At 61.4% G+C, this 17,511-nt stretch overlaps 1 protein-coding gene across 3 annotated transcripts in view; it reads left to right on the forward strand.

Annotated features, from left to right (window-relative positions):
* STK32C (serine/threonine kinase 32C) overlaps window positions 1-16,625 on the forward strand; it is an 84,981-nt gene extending 68,356 nt beyond the window's left edge. For all 3 annotated transcript variants that reach the window (XM_048219145.2, XM_048219144.2, XM_026494450.4), the window contains 10 exons: window positions 4,180-4,331; window positions 7,755-7,928; window positions 8,850-8,887; window positions 8,990-9,079; window positions 9,321-9,424; window positions 9,965-10,081; window positions 10,601-10,726; window positions 10,811-10,942; window positions 15,027-15,094; window positions 15,983-16,625. In XM_048219145.2, the coding sequence (XP_048075102.1) occupies window positions 4,180-4,331; window positions 7,755-7,928; window positions 8,850-8,887; window positions 8,990-9,079; window positions 9,321-9,424; window positions 9,965-10,081; window positions 10,601-10,726; window positions 10,811-10,942; window positions 15,027-15,094; window positions 15,983-16,121 (1,140 nt within the window). In that variant the 3' untranslated portion in view covers window positions 16,122-16,625. The remainder of the gene's footprint in view (window positions 1-4,179; window positions 4,332-7,754; window positions 7,929-8,849; window positions 8,888-8,989; window positions 9,080-9,320; window positions 9,425-9,964; window positions 10,082-10,600; window positions 10,727-10,810; window positions 10,943-15,026; window positions 15,095-15,982) is intronic.
* Window positions 16,626-17,511: the final 886 nt, after the last annotated feature.

Consider the following 17,511-nt stretch of genomic DNA (forward strand, 5'->3'; position numbering starts at 1 on the left):
GACTTTTCAGGGTGTTTCCTTTGTCTGTTTAGTTCCAAATCGCTCCCTTCTTTTCTTCAGATTGAAGTCGAGTTATTTCCCCAGAAGTTTGCGTTTCAACCAGCGGGCTCTCAGGTCCTGCAAAGGCACCGAGAAAGAACGTACATTCTCTTCAAGGAGTTTTGGGATGTATTTTCCTGTTTTCAGGGATTTGGGGCAATTTTTAAGTTTTTCTTTCCTCTTTGTTCTCCTTAACCACTTTTTTATGGTGGAGCCCATAAGGGAGGGTCTGGAGCTGAGGCAGCTCGGTCACCGGCCCTGGGGAGGGAGCCCCGCCGTGCACCCAGCCTGTGCCACCTGCAGCGCCAGGGTCAGAGGGGCACAGGGTCAGGGAGGCTTAAGGTCAGGGGGAGCACAGGGTCAGGGGCGAGCACAGGGTCAGGAGGCACAGGGTCGGGGGAGCACAGGGTCAGGGGGAACACAGGGTCGGGGGGCACAGGGTCAGCGGGGAGCACAGGGTCGGGGGGCACAGGGTCAGGGGAGTACAGGGTCAGGGCGGCACAGGGTCGGGGGAAGCACAGGGTTGGGGGAAGCACAGGGTCAGAGGGCACAGGGTCAGCGGGAGCACAAGGTCGAGGGGGCACAGGACCCCGGGGAGCCAAGGCCGCCAGGCTGGGGGCAGGCACGGGCCTTCCGAGCTCCCAGGGCTCCGGTCCTGGCTGGGAGCCACCGAATGTGCCTCGCTGGGCGGAGGTGGAGGCGTTGCTGAAGCTCTGGCTTCTCCTCCTGCCACCTCGGCCAGGAGCCGCTGGGGGGCAGTCCGCCTGCCGCTCTGGGGCCCCTCGAGTGTGCAGCCGGCAGGGAGAGCCTGCCAGTATCCCCATCTCCACACAGGCTCAGAAATCCCGAGGAAGAGTCTCGAGAGCCCAGGTGACAAGCAGGTGATCGGGCTTTAATGGCTGTGATCGCAGCTGATGAAACACGGTCATGTAGTTGCCGGGAGACGGGTCTGCGCTGCTCCTTTTCGTCAGTCTACATCTCTGGGTGACTGCCCCAGATCGGAGGTTGGGCTCGCAGAGACGGAGACGCAGCACAGCCCTTGAAGCCCGGTGGCCCGCGACCTGTTGGGAGAGCGCTTGGGCTGTCCCTCCTGCAGATGACTTTTGGGCCTTTTCGCTGAAATGAGAGGAAAGATTCTGGAAAGCACATGGTTCACACACTGGTGGCCTCATACGTGGGAGGGGCTTTAAAGGCCTCGTGTGCAGCCTCCCTCCGCCCAGTCTCCGTCCAGCAGGGCCCAACAGCTGGGAAAGCGAGCAGAGGTGGACCACGCTGTCCGGTGACACCAGCCACCCTTCTCCATCCCTCACGACTCCCAGGATAACGGGCAGCCAGCCACGTTGGCTTCCTGGGGCCACTGTGACAAATGACCACATACCGTGGCCCCTTCCTCTGGTCATCACATTTGCTCTTGCCATGGACTGAACTGTGTCCCCGAATTCCGAATTCCCATGTTGAAGCCTGCACCCCAGTGTGAAGGTATTTGGGGGTGGGGTCTTTGGGAGGGGCTTAGGGTTAGCTGAAGTCCTGAGGGCGGGTAATGGGATTAGTGTCCACGCGTGGAGAGGAAGAGGAGAGGAGGGGAAGGAGACCAGAGCTCTCTACGTGCGTGCCCTGAGAACAGGCCGCGTGAGGACACCACGAGCAGACGCCATCTGCAAGCCATGGGGTCCTCACCAAGGACGGATTCTGCCGGCACCTTGATCTTGGACTGCCAGACTCCATCCTGGGAGAAATAACTGTTACTTAAATCACGGGGTCTGTGGTGTTCGGTCGCGGCCGCGGAGCCCAGATGTCTTCTTGGGGCTGTCATCTCCCACTGCCTCCCGCTCGTGGGGACCCTGCCCGGGCGGTCTGGGATGATCTCCCGGGAAGATTGCACATCACAGGGTGCGGGGACTGGGATGTGGGTGTCCTTGGGGCCATTGTTCAGCTGAGCATGGTAGAGACACAGCCGTGGTTGGTGGACACGTGAGCGCGACAGAGCCGTGGGGGACGTCGGACTGCCCGTAGGCACCTGACGGGCTCTCGGACAAGGGTTTGTCTGCTGTGTGTGGCTGCAGTGGCCAGAACCAGACCCCGGGGGCTGTGGGGTGCGAGCAGTCCTCTCGCTCGGGCACCCTGGTGCCCTTCTCAGCCCCAGCCTGGCGTCCTGCTCATCCTGGTCGGCAGGGGTCCCCGCAGGTGCAGTGTTCCCGCAGAGGAGCCACCGGGCACAGTGGTCACTGCCCTTGTCCCCACCAAGAGAGCTCTGTCCATCCCCACGCCCCTTGGGGACCACATTTTCATGACCGAGCTCCTTTCAGAGAACTGACACCCTCTCCCCCTGTTCACTTTGGGGGACAGTCAGGGAAAATGGGAACTGCTCCCAAGCTTTATCTGAGTGGGAAGGCCTTGGCGGCACGGCCGGTGCAGGACATTGGTTGTGGCCTCCCGTCCCTGCCCCACTCTGCCACCCTCAGGGACGGGGGTCCTGCGCGTCTGCCCCCCCCCCCCCCCCGCAGTCCGGGCAGAGCAGCAGGGACAGGCCTTCACTTGTGCCACCGAGACCAGGTGGGGGTCTTTGGAAGCACAAAGCGACGCAGGTCTGAGGCCGGCCCCGTACCCCGGGCTGCGAGCTTTCTGGCCATGAGCCCAGCCGGGGCAGTTCTAGGCAGAGCTTGGTGGGGATGGTTTGAAGGCCTGCATGGGCCGCCAGGCGGGTTTGCGGTGGGAGCCGGTCAGGCTCAGAGGCCCATGTAGCTCCGCTGGGCAGGGTGCCCCCTCCGTGCCTGTGGGCGTCACCCCGGCCAGCTTTGCCTCCCGGGGGGCTGGCAGGGTGGTGTGCACGGCGTTACTTTGGAAACTGCATCTGCAGTCGCGAAGGTCCTGTACTGGGTGATGTGGGCGCATTCAGCGCTCAGGCTAACGCGGCTCAGTTGTGGCGTCCTGCGGTCCCCCGCAGCCCGCCCGCCAGAGACCCTCACGGTAACAGTGCAGAAGCCAGAGCGGGGGGGCGGGGGGGCCGGGGTGGTGCTTGCCCCGTGCTCCATTCAGTCTCTGCCCATGTCCGGTGTGTCGTCTCCACATTTTGCACTAAATAGCGTAGCCTTATAGTTTTTGTTTGGCATTATAAAAATCGTCACATGCTGCTAAAAGTCTTTATAAATATTGTTTCGGTGGCTGCGTGGTCTTTCACGGAGCTCACTTGCCTGTGTCCGTAAGGTTGTTGGAAGTTAAGGTTGCTTGAAAGTCGGTTATGAGCAGTTTGCTCAACTATGATGAACGTCTGAGAAAAGCACCTTCATTCCTTAGGACCGTTCCCGGGGAGGGAGCGTGGGTTTCCACAGCAGGGCTGGTCCCGTGGGTTTGGCCCGAGACGGTGATGCTCACTGACACTTCTGGTCAGGTCCAGGCCACCTGCCTTTGGGTGAGGTGTCTGGGACAGTCTCCCACCCACCTCAAGTTCCAGAATCTTCCACCTCCTCCTGTTCTTTCCCACCCCACCCCACCCCACCCCACCCCTGGCTCCTGCGGCTGGGAGACCTGAAGCCCGAAGACGTGGGGACCCTCACATGTGGCTTTGGTTATCTGTTCTTGAGAGGTCTCTCTACGACTTGAGTGGGGGACATGGCATTGACCCCCGCACCTACGATTTTGTGCATTGGCCCCGCGTCCTTTTGGAGACCTTCGACCCTGGCTCTGAGTGACACCCGTTGGCCACTTGGGCTGCCCCAGCCACTTAGGTGTGCTTCTTTGTGTCTCTCCGTCCCGAATGTGTAAGCGCCGCCAACAGCACGTATCGACTCTAGCTCCGTGCCCGGGGGGTTGGCGCTTAAGAGCCGTGTGGGGACCCTGTCGCGGTGTGGATGTGGCCAGGGTTGATGAGGACAGCAGCTCTCACACATGGCGCCCACCGGTGCAGGCTCTGGCTGAGGGTGTCTTCCTCGACCTCCCCCAGCAGCCCTCCAAGTCAGCGGCTGCTCCGAGCCCCGGGACGGGGTGCCAGGTCACCGCGGGGGTGCGGCCTGGGCCCCAGCGCCGTGCTCTTGGCCAGGTCCTGCCCCACCAAAGACATCCGGTCATTGCCGGGTCATGTGTGCCGTGGGCAGCGGGGGTGAGGGTGGCGGCGGCGGCGCGGACGTTCCGTCTGCTCTCCAGGTGTGCATCGTGCAGAAGCGGGACACCGAGAAGATGTACGCCATGAAGTACATGAACAAGCAGCAGTGCATCGAGCGCGACGAGGTGCGCAACGTGTTCCGGGAGCTGGAGATCCTGCAGGAGATCGAGCACGTCTTCCTGGTGAACCTGTGGTGGGTGACCCCCCTCTCCTGCCCCCGGGGCCTTCCCCAGGCGCTCCCTCCTCCCTTGCTTCCGGGACGCCCTGACCACCCGCCCACTCAGCTTCTGGTTCCCCAGGGCCCGCGCTGTCCCGGTGGGCAGGGCGCGCTGTGTTAACACGGGTCTCCCCACCCACAGGAGGGCCGGGCATCCCACAAAGAGGCCTGTGGCCCATGGAGTTTCTGGCACTAAAGCCAGTGGGGGGACTTATGGGGGCCTGAGTTCCTCCATAAAACGGGCACCAAGACCAGGTCCGGGAGGGAAGGAGCCCGTAAGCTGCAGCGAGATCACCTTCCTCTTTCCTGCGTGGGAGTGCTGCTGCGTGAGAGTGCTTCCCCACATGGGTCCTCCCTGAATCCTCCCTGACAGCCTCCATCCTGGGGTCTGTGATCCCTGATGGGCTTACAGACCGGGAGGCGTTCCCAAGGGCCCTTAGCGGGCACAGGTGCTCGAGCAGCCAGGACGGTGTGTGGCAAATGAGCTCTGGTCCTGGTAGTGCCGCCTCGGGAAGATTGAAACATCCCCCCAGTGTGAGCCGAGGGCCCGCCAGCCGAACATGGAGGGAGAGGCAGCCCCACCAGCACCTGGGGACAGAAGCGTGGGACAGGGCGTTGTTGAGCGTGGCCTGGTGCTGGCTCCCCCAGGGGACACACTCAGGGGTGAAGACCCCCCCCCCCGGTTATTTGCCTGGGCCACCGCAGGTGCGGAAGGTACGACGTGGCCAGCAGCCTGCAGCCACCTCCCCGACTTGGACCCCAGAGTCCTGCCTGGTGGTACCACAGCAGGAAGGGGCCGGCTGCACCATGGGGGCCGTAGCCTTGCCAGGTGGTAGTGGGAAGAGAGTGGCAAGCTGAGCCAGGCCTGCAGGGCAGTGGAGCCCGGGGCTGCCCAGGCCTCCTCCAGCTCCTCACCCTTGGACACGGCCCCTGGCCGCCCTCACTGTGGCCCCATGGCCCTACGATTGTCTAGTCTCCGTGCAAGCAGAGAGGCCGGTGGGGTCACACTGCATCATTGCGCTTCATGGTGGCGTTTTCAGCATCCCGGGACAGCATCCATGCACGCCTTAAACCCGTGTCCTCTCTGCCTGACAGCCTGGGAGGGCCAGAGCCCTCGTCCTCAAAGCTAGTGACTGCCTGCCCTGCTGGGGTGTTCAGTGGGGTAGAAATGACCTCACTGAGGCGGGGCCTGCTTGCAGCCTCACAGGAACAGGCTGCTGTTGACCCTCAACCATGACTCTGGCACGGGGGCTTGTCAAGAAGGAAGACCCAGGATTTCCCAACATGGGGACCTTAGCTTCCCTCCCAGATCTTTTGGGCCTCTGTCTGGGAGGCCGGGTGCTTCGTGGCTAGGACCATAAGCTCCTGGGCTGAACTTCTCCACCATGCTGTAGACAGTGATCCCTTCTGTGAAGAGGGGTGAGAGTGCTTCCCAGTCCAGAACAGGAGATGCAGCCTTAGATGCAAGGTGCCCCACATAGGCTGACTCAGCGTGGGAGCTATCATTGTAGTTACTGTTCCCCTCCCCTCCTGCTGCAGCCAGGACCCCATCTCCACAGGCTGGCCTGCCTCCCACCATCCCAGGGCCAGGCAGGGCAGGGCCGCTGCAGCTTCACCTCCTGCTCTGGGAGGCCATCTGCTCTTGTCCACTGCTCCCCAAGACTCATGACCTGTCCTGGAGCCTGGCATTCCAAGTCCCTTTGCTCTCTGGTCCCATATCCCCCTCTCCAGGCCACCTGTACCTGAGATGAGGGCCGGGTGACTTCTGGTGGGCAGGGAGAGGGATATCACATAAAAAAGTGAACTCTTTGTAATGTTATTCTTGAAAGAGCCAGTTGCTTAACAATGAGAGTTCTCTTTGAGTGCTCACAGAAGAAATTACAAAGTGGAAGGAGATCCTTAAAATGTTGTTTTGTTACTGACATCATCTTCACCATCATCATGACCATCACCCTCACCACTATTATCACCATCATCACCACCATTATCACCATCATCACCATCACCTCTTTCATCACCATCATCACCATCATCATGATCACCACCATCATCACCACCATCATCATCACCACCATCACCACCACCACCACCATCATCATCACCACCATCACCACCACCATCATCGTCACCACCATCACGACCATCATCATCACCACCATCATCATCACCACCATCATCACCACCATCACCACCATCATCACTACCATCCTCATCACCATCATCATCACCACCATCATCACTACCATCATCATTACCATCATCACCACCACCATCATCATCACCACCATCATCACCACCATCATCACCATCATCATCACCACCATCATCATCACCACCATCATCGTCACCTCCATCACCACCATCATCATTACCATCATCACCACCATCATCCCCACCATCATCATCACCACCATCATTATCACCACCATCATCACTACCATCATCCTTACCATCATCACCACTACCATCATCACCATCATCATTACCACCATCATCATCACCACCACCATCATTGTCACCATCACCACCATCATCATCACCACCATCATCATCACCACCATCACCACCATCATCACTACCATCATCATCATCACCATCATCATCACCATCATCATCATCACCACCATCACCACCACCATCATCGTCACCTCCGTCACCATCATCACCACCATCATCACCACCATCATCATCACCACCATCATCACCACCATCATCATTACCATCATCACCACCACCATCATCACCATCATCATCACCACCATAATCGTCACCACCATCATCACCACCATCATCATTACCATCATCACCACCATCATCACCACCATCATCGTCACCACCATCACCACCACCATCACCATCATCATCACCACCATCACCACCACCATCACCACCATCATCACCACCACCATCATCACCACCATCACCACCACCATCACCACCATCATCATCACCACCATCATCACCACCACCATCATCCCCACCATCATCACTACCACCATTGTTAGAAGCTGGCCCCTTGCACAGCATGGCCTGAGCATTTTGCCTTGTGGTCTCCATTCCTTAACAACCCTCCAAGGCAGATGTTTTTATCCCCTTTTTAGAGAAGAGGAGCAGCAGGGCAACGGCCAAAGATGATGCTGTGTTCTTCTCTCCATTGGTCACTCCCAGCGTCTCTATCCCCCACTGGGCTGCCTCCCATCAGAACACGCTGCTCTGTCCTTCCTGAGCAGCTCCTGAGCACGGGCAGAGCCAGCGCCTTGGGCAGGGCCCTGCTTCTGGGGAGTGCCCGGGGGAGGTTGGGGGGCGCCCAGGCCCTCAGATGGGTCATTGGGGATGGCAGGAGCTGTGACGCCGGCTCCCCTGCCGTGAGTGAGCCACGTTCTCCCCTGGTGCCTGCAGGTACTCCTTCCAGGACGAGGAGGACATGTTCATGGTGGTGGACCTACTCCTGGGCGGGGACCTGCGCTATCACCTGCAGCAGAACGTCCAGTTCTCCGAGGACACGGTGAGGCTGTACATCTGTGAGATGGCGCTGGCCCTCGACTACCTGCGTAGTCAGCACATTATCCACAGGTGTGTGCATGCCTGACCGGTCGGGTCGCCCGCCTAGGCCAGTCCACCCGCAGGGTGGCCACATTCCAGCAGAACCCAGACAGGCTCCTGCGTGGTCTGCCCCCCTCCTGGCCTGCAGAGCTGCCCGCAGGTGTTGCACCTGGGCCCATCAGCACCAGGCTCCAAGGCCAGCCCCGCAGCTGTGCACCTGATGCCCCCCTGGGCTGCATCCTGTGCAAGCAGCCCCAGGTTGGCCAGGATCGGGGTCCCCTTCACCGGGTCTGTCCAGCTGCTGGATCCTGGCCACCACCTAGCAGAGGCCATTGGCTCATCTGCTGTGCCCCTGGGGAGCTGAAGCTAGTTTTCACATTAGCTGAAAGCAGATTAGGAAGACAAAGCCGTGCTCCCAGAACGAAGCACGTAAACAGGTGTGGTGTGTTATAAAGACGGGTAGATGGGATCTCCACGTCTCTGCCCTGGGGGTTCTGTGATCTGGTGACTATTCAGGCACCAAACATTGAGCACCTGGAAGTCAGGCAAGGCAAGGACTGAGGCCACCTGGTGGAAGGCATAGACCCAGATCATCAATTCTGTGCAGCCCCAGGGCTCTGGGAGAGTGGCTGGCCTGGGGGTCTGGGTGAGGGGGCTCTGCATCTGTCCTCCAGGGGCTCCGGCATCCCTGCGTCCAGTGCATTCTCCCCTGTCTGTCTGGCCTCAGCAGGTGGGGGGCTGGCAGCTTCCCCGACCCCAGGACTGGAATAGCTAGTTTCACCTGGCTCTGTCAGAATATTGCCAGGTGACTTCTTCTTAAGGCCCACTTGCGTCTCTGGGGCCTCTGCCTTGAGTGTGGAGGAGCCCTTGAGGGAACCCCCAGCCCTGCCAGGGACTGAGAGGCACGATCGGGGCTCCTGGACCATCCCCCATTACCTGCTCCCTCAACAGGGACGTCAAACCTGACAACATCCTGCTGGACGAGCAAGGTGAGCCGAGGCTGCGTGAGGCTGGACGTGGGGGACGTGCGCCTCGCCCACGGGATGCGTCTCCGGTCCTTGGGACGCTTGCATTGCCTTTTCTACTCACAGGGCACGCGCACCTGACCGACTTCAACATCGCTACCATCATAAAGGATGGGGAGAGGGCCACCGCACTAGCCGGGACCAAGCCGTACATGGGTGAGCAGAGGCCACTGGCCCGCTACTGGGCCTGCTGTGTCTGGTCAACGCGGGGCGGGGGGCGCTCAGGTCACTTCCCTGAAGGCACAGGGTACTGTGGGACAGCGGCAGGCTGCTAAGAAGAGCCGGTTTGATCCCACCACCCACACCAGGAGAGGAGGGAGCCCCAGACAGTCAGCGGGGGAGGGGGCCTGGGGCCTGTGGGTGTGGGATACTCAGCTGCCCCTCCCTTCCCGGAAAGCTCCGGAGATCTTCCAATCCTTCGTCAGTGGTGGAAGCGGCTATTCCTTCGAAGTGGACTGGTGGTCAGTGGGGGTGCTGGCCTACGAGCTGCTGCGTGGATGGGTATGGAGCGGGCCCCAGACCCTGAGCTGGCTGTGTCCCCCAGGGGCGGCCCGAGTGCCTGGGGAAGGATGAGGCTGCCCCCCACACCCATGGGTGCGTGCTTTCAGTGACACGTCTGCGTGGAGGGGCTGAGCAAGTGCAGGAAGGAGGCCATGGCGGTGCCCTGGGGCCGTGGGTGCCCTGGGGCCGTGGGCAGGGCAGGGACCTGTCAGCAGTGCTGCCTTCTTGGGACTCTCCTCCGGGGGTCCCTGGGTGGGTCCCCATGTTCTCACCCTGGTGGCCATCTCCCCGTAGGGGCCTCTGAGGCCCCGTGCACTGAGACATGCTGCGACCCCCACCCTGGAGGAAGGCAGCCCCTCCTGGCCTCAGGGCTGATCCACCCAGGCCCAGACCTTCTCGGGGGTGACGAGCTTCCTTCCTGGACCTGGACTCTCCCTGGGAGCTGTGCCTGCCCTGGGGGGTAGGGGGTGGGGCGCCGCTGCGGGTGCCTCTGGGTGTGGGGGTGAGGCACCTGGTGCAGCGCTGCCTCCCCCGCCCCAGAGGCCCTACGACATCCACTCCAGCAACGCCGTGGAATCCCTGGTGCAGCTGTTCAGCACGGCGAGCGTGCAGTACGTCCCCACCTGGTCCAAGGAGATGGTAGGCCTGCTGCGGAAGGTGAGCCCCTCCCCGTCTGAGGACGGCTGCGGCTCCTGTGTTCGGGTATCTGCACCACCGCCCGCCCCACCCAGGCGCACGGCTCGCAGCCCGTCGGCTGCAGAATCTTTGTGGTCTGGCGGTAACACTGGTTGTGAGCTGAAGCCTACGTGCCTGTTGGCTCACCTAATCCCCACGACGATCACCCCATTTCACAGATGCCCAAACTGAGGCGCAGGTCACCTTACAGCTTGTGGCCCTTCCTGCAGCTAGCCAGGCCGAGGCTGCCGCCTGCTGGTGAATCGCAATAGAGTGTCCCTGGGGACCCCACATGCCCTCTGCTGGCCTTAGGCAAGGACTTGGCCAGGTTGTCCCCTTGGCCACATTGCACTGACCTGAGGTCGGTGCCCCCTTTCCTTGCCTGGCCCTTGAGATCCTTGTAGCCAGACCTCCCTGGGGTAGCCTGGCCCGGGGCAGGCGGCCAGCTCTGTGCAGGGTCATGCCGGGCCCGGGCGCCATCTGACATGGGCTTTGTTCCAGCTCCTCACTGTGGACCCCAGGCACCGAGTGTCCAGCCTGCAGGACATGCAGGCGGCCCCGTCACTGGCTGGTGTGCTGTGGCAGGACTTGAGTGAGAAGAAGGTGGCGCCGGGCTTCGTGCCCAACGTAAGCCTGGCGGGCGGGGGGTGGTGGCTCCGGATGGGCATGGGCCCACCGGCAGGCAGGACTCAGCTCCCTGTCCCCCCACAGAAAGGCCGCCTTCACTGCGACCCCACCTTCGAGCTGGAGGAGATGATCCTGGAGTCTAGGCCCCTGCACAAGAAGAAAAAGCGGCTGGCCAAGAACAGGTCCCGGGACAGCAGCAGGGACAGCTCACAGTCGGTGAGTCGGGGCCGCCCTGACCTGAGCCCCTCGCGTCCCTCTCCTGCGCAGGTGGGCTCCTCCTGCTCCTTCCTGCTTCTGGCTCTGCTGCTCCGGGGCCCCCGGGGGCCCCCACATTCTCCCTGTTTGTGTCTCTTCTTATAGCGACACCCTAAGCCCAGACGACCCTCTCCTAACCTGACTGTGTCACATACCAGGGAGCTGGAGGGTAGGATGTCACTCTGGGGGGATACAGTGTAACCCACAGAAACCCCTCTCCTGCCCCGGGTCACGCGGCTTCTCCCAAGAGGGTGGGGGTGCTTCTGGGGAGCTCGCACTGTGAGCGTGGGACCAACCCTGCACCTGTCCCCCGGGTACAGCTGGTCCTCACAGAAGCGCCTGGGGGTGCAGGTGTGGATGGCAGGGGTCACAGCGGTGACCCCATAAGCCATTGGTGCCCCCCAGCCCCTGGACCCATCTGAGCTGGCAGAGGCCCCCAGCCCCAGTGCCACCTCCTCACACCTGCTCCCCGGCGCAGGGGTCAGGCGGGGGGGGTGGGCGTCGGCCCCCCTCATGGGGCTGCAGGTTTGGGGGCATCCCGGGGGTGCCTGGATTCTGGGGAGCCACGGTCCCTGGCTGCTGGTAGCGGCCCCTGGTGTGCGAAGCTGGCATTGCAGGTGTGGCCCCGCCCACTTCCAGTCGGGGCTGTTTTGCTGTGGTTGTGCGGTGAGGACACGGAGCAACACTCCTTTGTCCTGCTGTGATTGCTAAGAGTCCTGTGTGTGTCCTGAGACAAGGGCCTTAGAGGGTTGCAAGCGTTCTGTTCTGTGGGTTTTCTCTTTTCTTTGCGGGAGGTGTGGTTAGCGGCCGCGGACGGGGATGACGCGGGGTGTGGCCACTTCTGCTCTTGTTCCTGCTCCCACCTCTTCCCTGAGAAGCCGCCGCCCGACCCAAGGCCGCTAATTCCCTTCTGTGTTTCCGTCTAAGTGTCGAATGGTTTCCCCTCTGGGGTCCGCTCTGAGTTCACCTGTGGAGAGCGTCAGGTCGGGGCCCAGCGCCGTTCTTTGGCACGTGGGTGTGCTCGTTCAAGTGCCGTTTGTTGAAAAGACCATTTTTTTAAAAAAAAAGAAAGAAAGAAAAAGAGACCATTCTTTTCCCGTTGAAGGGCTTGGTGTCGTTTTCAGACATTAATCAACCAAAAATAAGGGCTTATTTATGGACTCAGCAATCCTATCCCCGGATCTGTCCATCTTCCTCGTGCCGGCCCGCGCTGTCCTGATGACTGCAGCTTTGCAGTAAGTTTTGAGATCAGGACCGTGAGTCCTGCACTTTGTTCTCTTTCAAGATCGCTTGGCTGCTCTGGGTCCCTTGCGTTTTCAGTGAATTCCGAGAGGTTTGGGAAGTGCATCTGAGCTGCTCAGCGGGTCTGTTCTTGGCCGGAAGGGGAGCCTGGTCTCGCAGGGCCCATCACTCCCCACCGTGGGTGACAGCTGGGGTCTGAGGCTGTCAGTGTCAGCATTGCTCACGAAGGCCCCACAGACGTCTGCGTGGAGACGAGGTTCATCCGAAGAGTTTGTTCGGGAAATACGCCTGGGGCTGTTGGATGTCAGAGTCCCGTGGGCAGCGGCTTCAGCCTGACCCCGCAGGGACCCTGGCCTGTCGGCCACATTCCAAGGACGCTGGCTTTCATCTCCCACCCCCCACAGCCATCAGCTACGGGGCAGGAGGGACATACGTTTCTGTGGCCTTCTGACCTGTGCGTGTGTGTGTTGGCCGAGGGCCGAATGGTGCAAGTGTGGCCGTTGGAAGGAGGGCGTCCCAGAGCAGGACAGGCGCACAGACAGAGCGCACGGCTTCCTGCGAGCTCACGCCACGCAGCCGGGGAAGAGGGGTCCTCTGTGAACCCCATGGTGCGTGCAGACCACCTGGTGCCACCCGCTCCCACCGTGCCCTGGATAGTTCTGGAACCAGTCCTCAGGCCTCCTGGGAAAACCGAGATGAGCACAGGTAGCGGGATGGGCCTGGCCGCTCCTCGTCCTCCAGGTCCCTTCACGTACCTTCCCACCCTCAGCTGCCCCTCTGGGGGTCTGTGTGTCTGCGGCTCCCCTCCCGGTGTGACGCGGACCCTCGCCCGAGAGCGCGGAGCCCCTGGTCCCATCGTGTCTCCAGCAGGAGTGTGTTCACTTGTCTGTTTATTATCAGCAGGAAGTCAGGCAAGGCTGAGACACATTCTTGGTACAGAAGCCCTGTCTCCTCCTGATGGTGGAGGCTGGTCACCCGGCCAGGGTGGTGGCCCCTCTGGGGAGGCCATGGTGGCCGGGCAGCGACTGGAAAGGAGAGAGCTGCACACGCCGAGTGCTGGCCTCAAGTCTTCACTGGGCGCTGACCCACTGGTGTGAGGAGCTTCTGGGCTGGAGGTGCCGGGAGCCCATGCAGGGCTGGGCACAGTTCACCTGATCCCCCCACTGGGGACACATGTGGACGAGGACGTGTGGGGGACGTGCCGCTTCCCGCTCCTCTCATCTAGTTACCGTCACACCAGCAGCATGGTGCAGGACCGCAAACGTCCAGTCGAGCAAGGCTCTTTCCAGCTCCATCCTGACGGGGCGGGGGGGTAAGCACAGCCTTGGGCCAAGACCACGGGAGTGCCACCGTCCACCTCGGGTGACTGCAGACTGGTCCTTGTCCCTCCTGAGGGGGGCGCGGAGAGGACGCCTCTGTCAGCCCGGTGGCTGCGTGCCACACCCCAGACCTATGCGTGACCTGTGCCGGCAAGGACTCCGCCTCTGGCTCAGCCCCTGCGCCTGGAGCTGCCGCGGGGTTACGCGTGCTGTGACCCCACCGTCCGCATGCGTGTGCCTTCTGCTCTTGTACCCTTGATCTCACCGTGCGCGTGTGCGTGCGTGCCTGAGCACTCACTGTCCAGCTCTGTGACCCCTAGGAGCACTGTCTGTGACCCGTCGGACCTCACTAGATCCCAGGGCTTGAGGTGCCCTGCTCGTCACTGTGACCTCGCTGCCTGTGACCATGGTTACTCCCACCTGGTTCGGTCTGGCATGCCATCATCACCATGGGAGCTCGGTTCTAGAAAACAGGCAGTGCTGCGCTGCTCCATGGTGCCGTGACCCTCACCAGCTCATTCCTTAGTGCCTTGCTGAAAGGAATGTCCTTTGTGGCCTCCAGGAGAACATGGTCACCTGAGGGGTCCTTGGTTCTTGAATCTTGAGTCTGTCGACCCATTCCAGCTGCCCACTTCTCTTGAGACTGAGGCCCCCTCAGCATTCGTCCCATGCTGTTCTGGAATCTTCACAGGCCATCATGTCTTCCAAGTTTCCAGGAGCCACCCTGCCGCGTATTAGACCCCACTCCAGGGGTCTCGCCAGGGAATGAGCTCCTGGTCATGGGAGGATGCCTCATGCTACCACACAGCCCACACCCCGCCCTCCCACAGCCCTCCAGGCACTCACCCATCCTGTCCTCCTGCAGCAGGGAGTGCCTTTCTGACCTAAGCAGGTCCTGCACCAGCCGTGCTGCTGGTGACCGGTACTGTTCAGAGGCCAGGAGGGCAGGTGGAGGCAGACCTGGGGGAGCAGCTCTGTGCTGCCTGCAGGAACCCAAGGAGGCGCTGCTCTCCTGTGTGTGTGTGTGGGGGGGGAGCTGGAAGGTGCGGGCACATCATGGGGCTAATGTGCCCTCCTGTGTCCATTCTGAGGCCCTCCCAGGTTCCGGGGTCCAGCTCCTTCCTTCTGACGGCGTTGGCTTTGGTGCAGGGAGGGGAGGGAGTGAAGCCTGTGTGGTTTCTGGCCAAGTTGTGTCCTGCAGACACTGTCTCCACGTCAGCAGCCACCCTGGGGCAGGAACTTCCGTTCTGGGCATCCTCTGGTCACTAGTGAAGGGTCACCTGGGAGACGCACACCCCCAGATGCTCTGGCTGCCTGGACAGAGTTTGTCCAGCAGCCCAAAGGCAGATCTCCAAAGAAAGCCACAGGTGCAGGCCACAGGAGGAGACGTTGGGTGGGAGGCAGGCTCAGGAACCCACCTGAGGGGATGAGAGGGAGCCTCAGAGCGTCCACTACACTCATTGGTATGTTTTTCTGACTAACAGGAGAATGACTACCTTCAGGACTGCCTTGATGCGATCCAGCAAGACTTTGTGATTTTTAACAGAGAAAAGTGAGTGCGTGTTGGGGTGGGGACAGCTGGGGACGGAGAGGAGTTTGAGGCTCTCTGGGCCACACGAGTCCTGAGCCCCAGCAGCCATGAGGCATCAGGGGGCCTGGGAAATGGATGCCCACCCTCCTGGGGCATCGGGGCAGCAGCCCTGGGGGCAGAGGGTGGGAGGCCCCAGTTCAGGCTTGTGCGGGAGGCTCTTCGGGAACTTTCAGTTCTAAATGGGGGCCTAACGGCCAGAATCTCCTGGGCAGACACTTGTTGCACTGCCCGGACGGGCCAATGGCTCATGGCCCTGCAGTCGCATGGACTGTTACCCCTCATGCATTCCATAAACCCTTACTGAGTGCCAGGGACCATGGGGCAAGAAGATACAAGCCACAAATTGCTACCACCCCTGCTGCAGGGGAGGGAGGAAGCGAGCGTGGTGGGCCCAGGAAAGGAGTGGCAAGTTGAGGCACGGAGGGCTTCCTGAAGGAGGCAGCTCTGAGTTCTGTTCTGCCTCAGTGACCAGGACCATGTGTGGGCACTGGTCTAAGGCACCGGCTTCCATCCTGGAGGTCGGAGGCCTGAGTTAGAACAGACTCAGTCAAACTCTCTGCAAAGCTTTGTTCCAAAATGTCTGACCTGCAGGACTTGCACTTAAACTAGGCAGCCTCATCTTCTGGCTTACAGCCCCACTGCTCGAGCCTGAGGCCTCAGTGGTCACACAGGGCGCTGCTGGGCTGGGCATCGCTCTCAGCTCCCTGCGGCGCCTGCAAGGGCATGAGGTCCAGCCTTGTTCCCGAGGGACCCATTGCCCAAGTCCTCAGACACGTTGGGGACTGGCCAGAAGTGCCCTGGGGCTGCTGGTGAGACTGCAGAAAGCCCCTCCTTGTGTTTCCCCACCAGGCTGAAGAGGAGCCAGGATGCCCTGGGCGAGCCCCTGCCCGCCCCCGAGGCCACAGACGCTGTGGAGGACCGGGAGAGGGCGAGCCCCGCGCTGCCCATGTGCGGTTCCATCTGCCCCTCCCGCCTCACCGAGAGTTAACGCCGGTTGCCTTGGAGACTCCGTCTGCCAGAAGGACAGGACGGGCAGTGGGCAGAGCCCCGCGTGGACGTTCCCGGCCAAGCAGCCAAGCTCTCCCAGCACAGACCCGGCTGCTGGCCCCGCTGCATCCTGGCCCTGATTTCCCCGGGACAGGCTGGCTCTTGGTGGCATAGGACAACCAGAGGCTGTCGGTGTGGCCGAGGGGTGGGCAAGGAGGCTGGGTGCCGCCTCCCTGGTGGCTCTGTTCCCTGCGATTGTGGCGGGAGGCCTGTGGCCTCTCCTGGTGGCCCCGTGACCGGCTCCCGGCAGTCACAGAGGTTCCAGCACCCCCAGCTGTACATAGCCCTGGGCGCTGGTGCCGCTGTCTGCGACTGGACACCGTGCGCTGGCTCCCCGGGGCCACTCGGCCTCGTACGTCCGGGGGGAGGCGAGGAGTGTTTTTATGGAGATACTTCTGCTGTGTTTCTGTAGATTTCTCACCTCTGAGCATCACGACGTAAGAGCTGCTGGGTGTCCGTGTTGTGTGTCACATGCCTGCAGCTGCGGGGTGCAGGTCTGTCCGCAGGCCAGGCGGGGGCGCTCTGGGGCGGGGCGGAGCCTGCCGGGGAACCGGAACCAGCACCAGCACCACATCGTGTGAGGAGCTGGCTGGGCCAGGCAGTTGAGACACGCAGCCCCACGTGCTCCCGCAGGGGACACAGGGCTCCGGTCACCAGCAGGAAACCAGGGGTGGGTGGCTGCAGGTCGCCTGTAGGGGAGTACCAACCCCCAGTGGAGGTTTTAGGTGGGGACTTGGTGATGTCAGAGACCGGAGCAGGGGAAGAGGTTTAGGGTTTTGTAAAAATATGTAAATCTTGGGCGCCCAGGTGGCTCAGTTGGTTAAGTGTCTGACTTGATGTCAGCTCAGGTCTCCATCTCACGGTCTTCACTTCAAGCCTGTTTCCTGCGTTGGCAGCAGGGATGTGAGTGTGGCCTGGCTCCGTGATCATCTGTCCCACCGGGAGGTGGACACGGGACCCAGCAGAGCCCCAGAAATCTAGCCGTGGGGCCGCACTGACCCAACAGATCTGGGCCAGCAGGAACACAGGGACCACCAGCTTGGGCCTTCTTCAGGGGTACCTCTGGGCCATGGCAACTTCACCAGAAGCCCAGAGTCGAGGGTGGGGCTGTTTGTGTCCCCTGGGGGGACACAGCTGGTCACCACTGGGGATGGACGCCGGCACAGGTGCTGGAGCGCCTGGCAGTGTGAGGTGTGGGGGGGCCATCACTGACCCGTCCAGCTCGTCTTCCCAGTGACCATGAATGCCCTGCTCCTAGGGCAAAGACACCCTTCTGGAAACATCCCACACCTGGGGGTCAGAACTGGGATCTTTCTACGAAGGAGGAGAGG

Source organism: Ursus arctos, unplaced genomic scaffold (assembly GCF_023065955.2).
Source record: "Ursus arctos isolate Adak ecotype North America unplaced genomic scaffold, UrsArc2.0 scaffold_7, whole genome shotgun sequence".
In the NCBI taxonomy this organism is placed as follows: Eukaryota; Metazoa; Chordata; class Mammalia; order Carnivora; family Ursidae; genus Ursus; species Ursus arctos.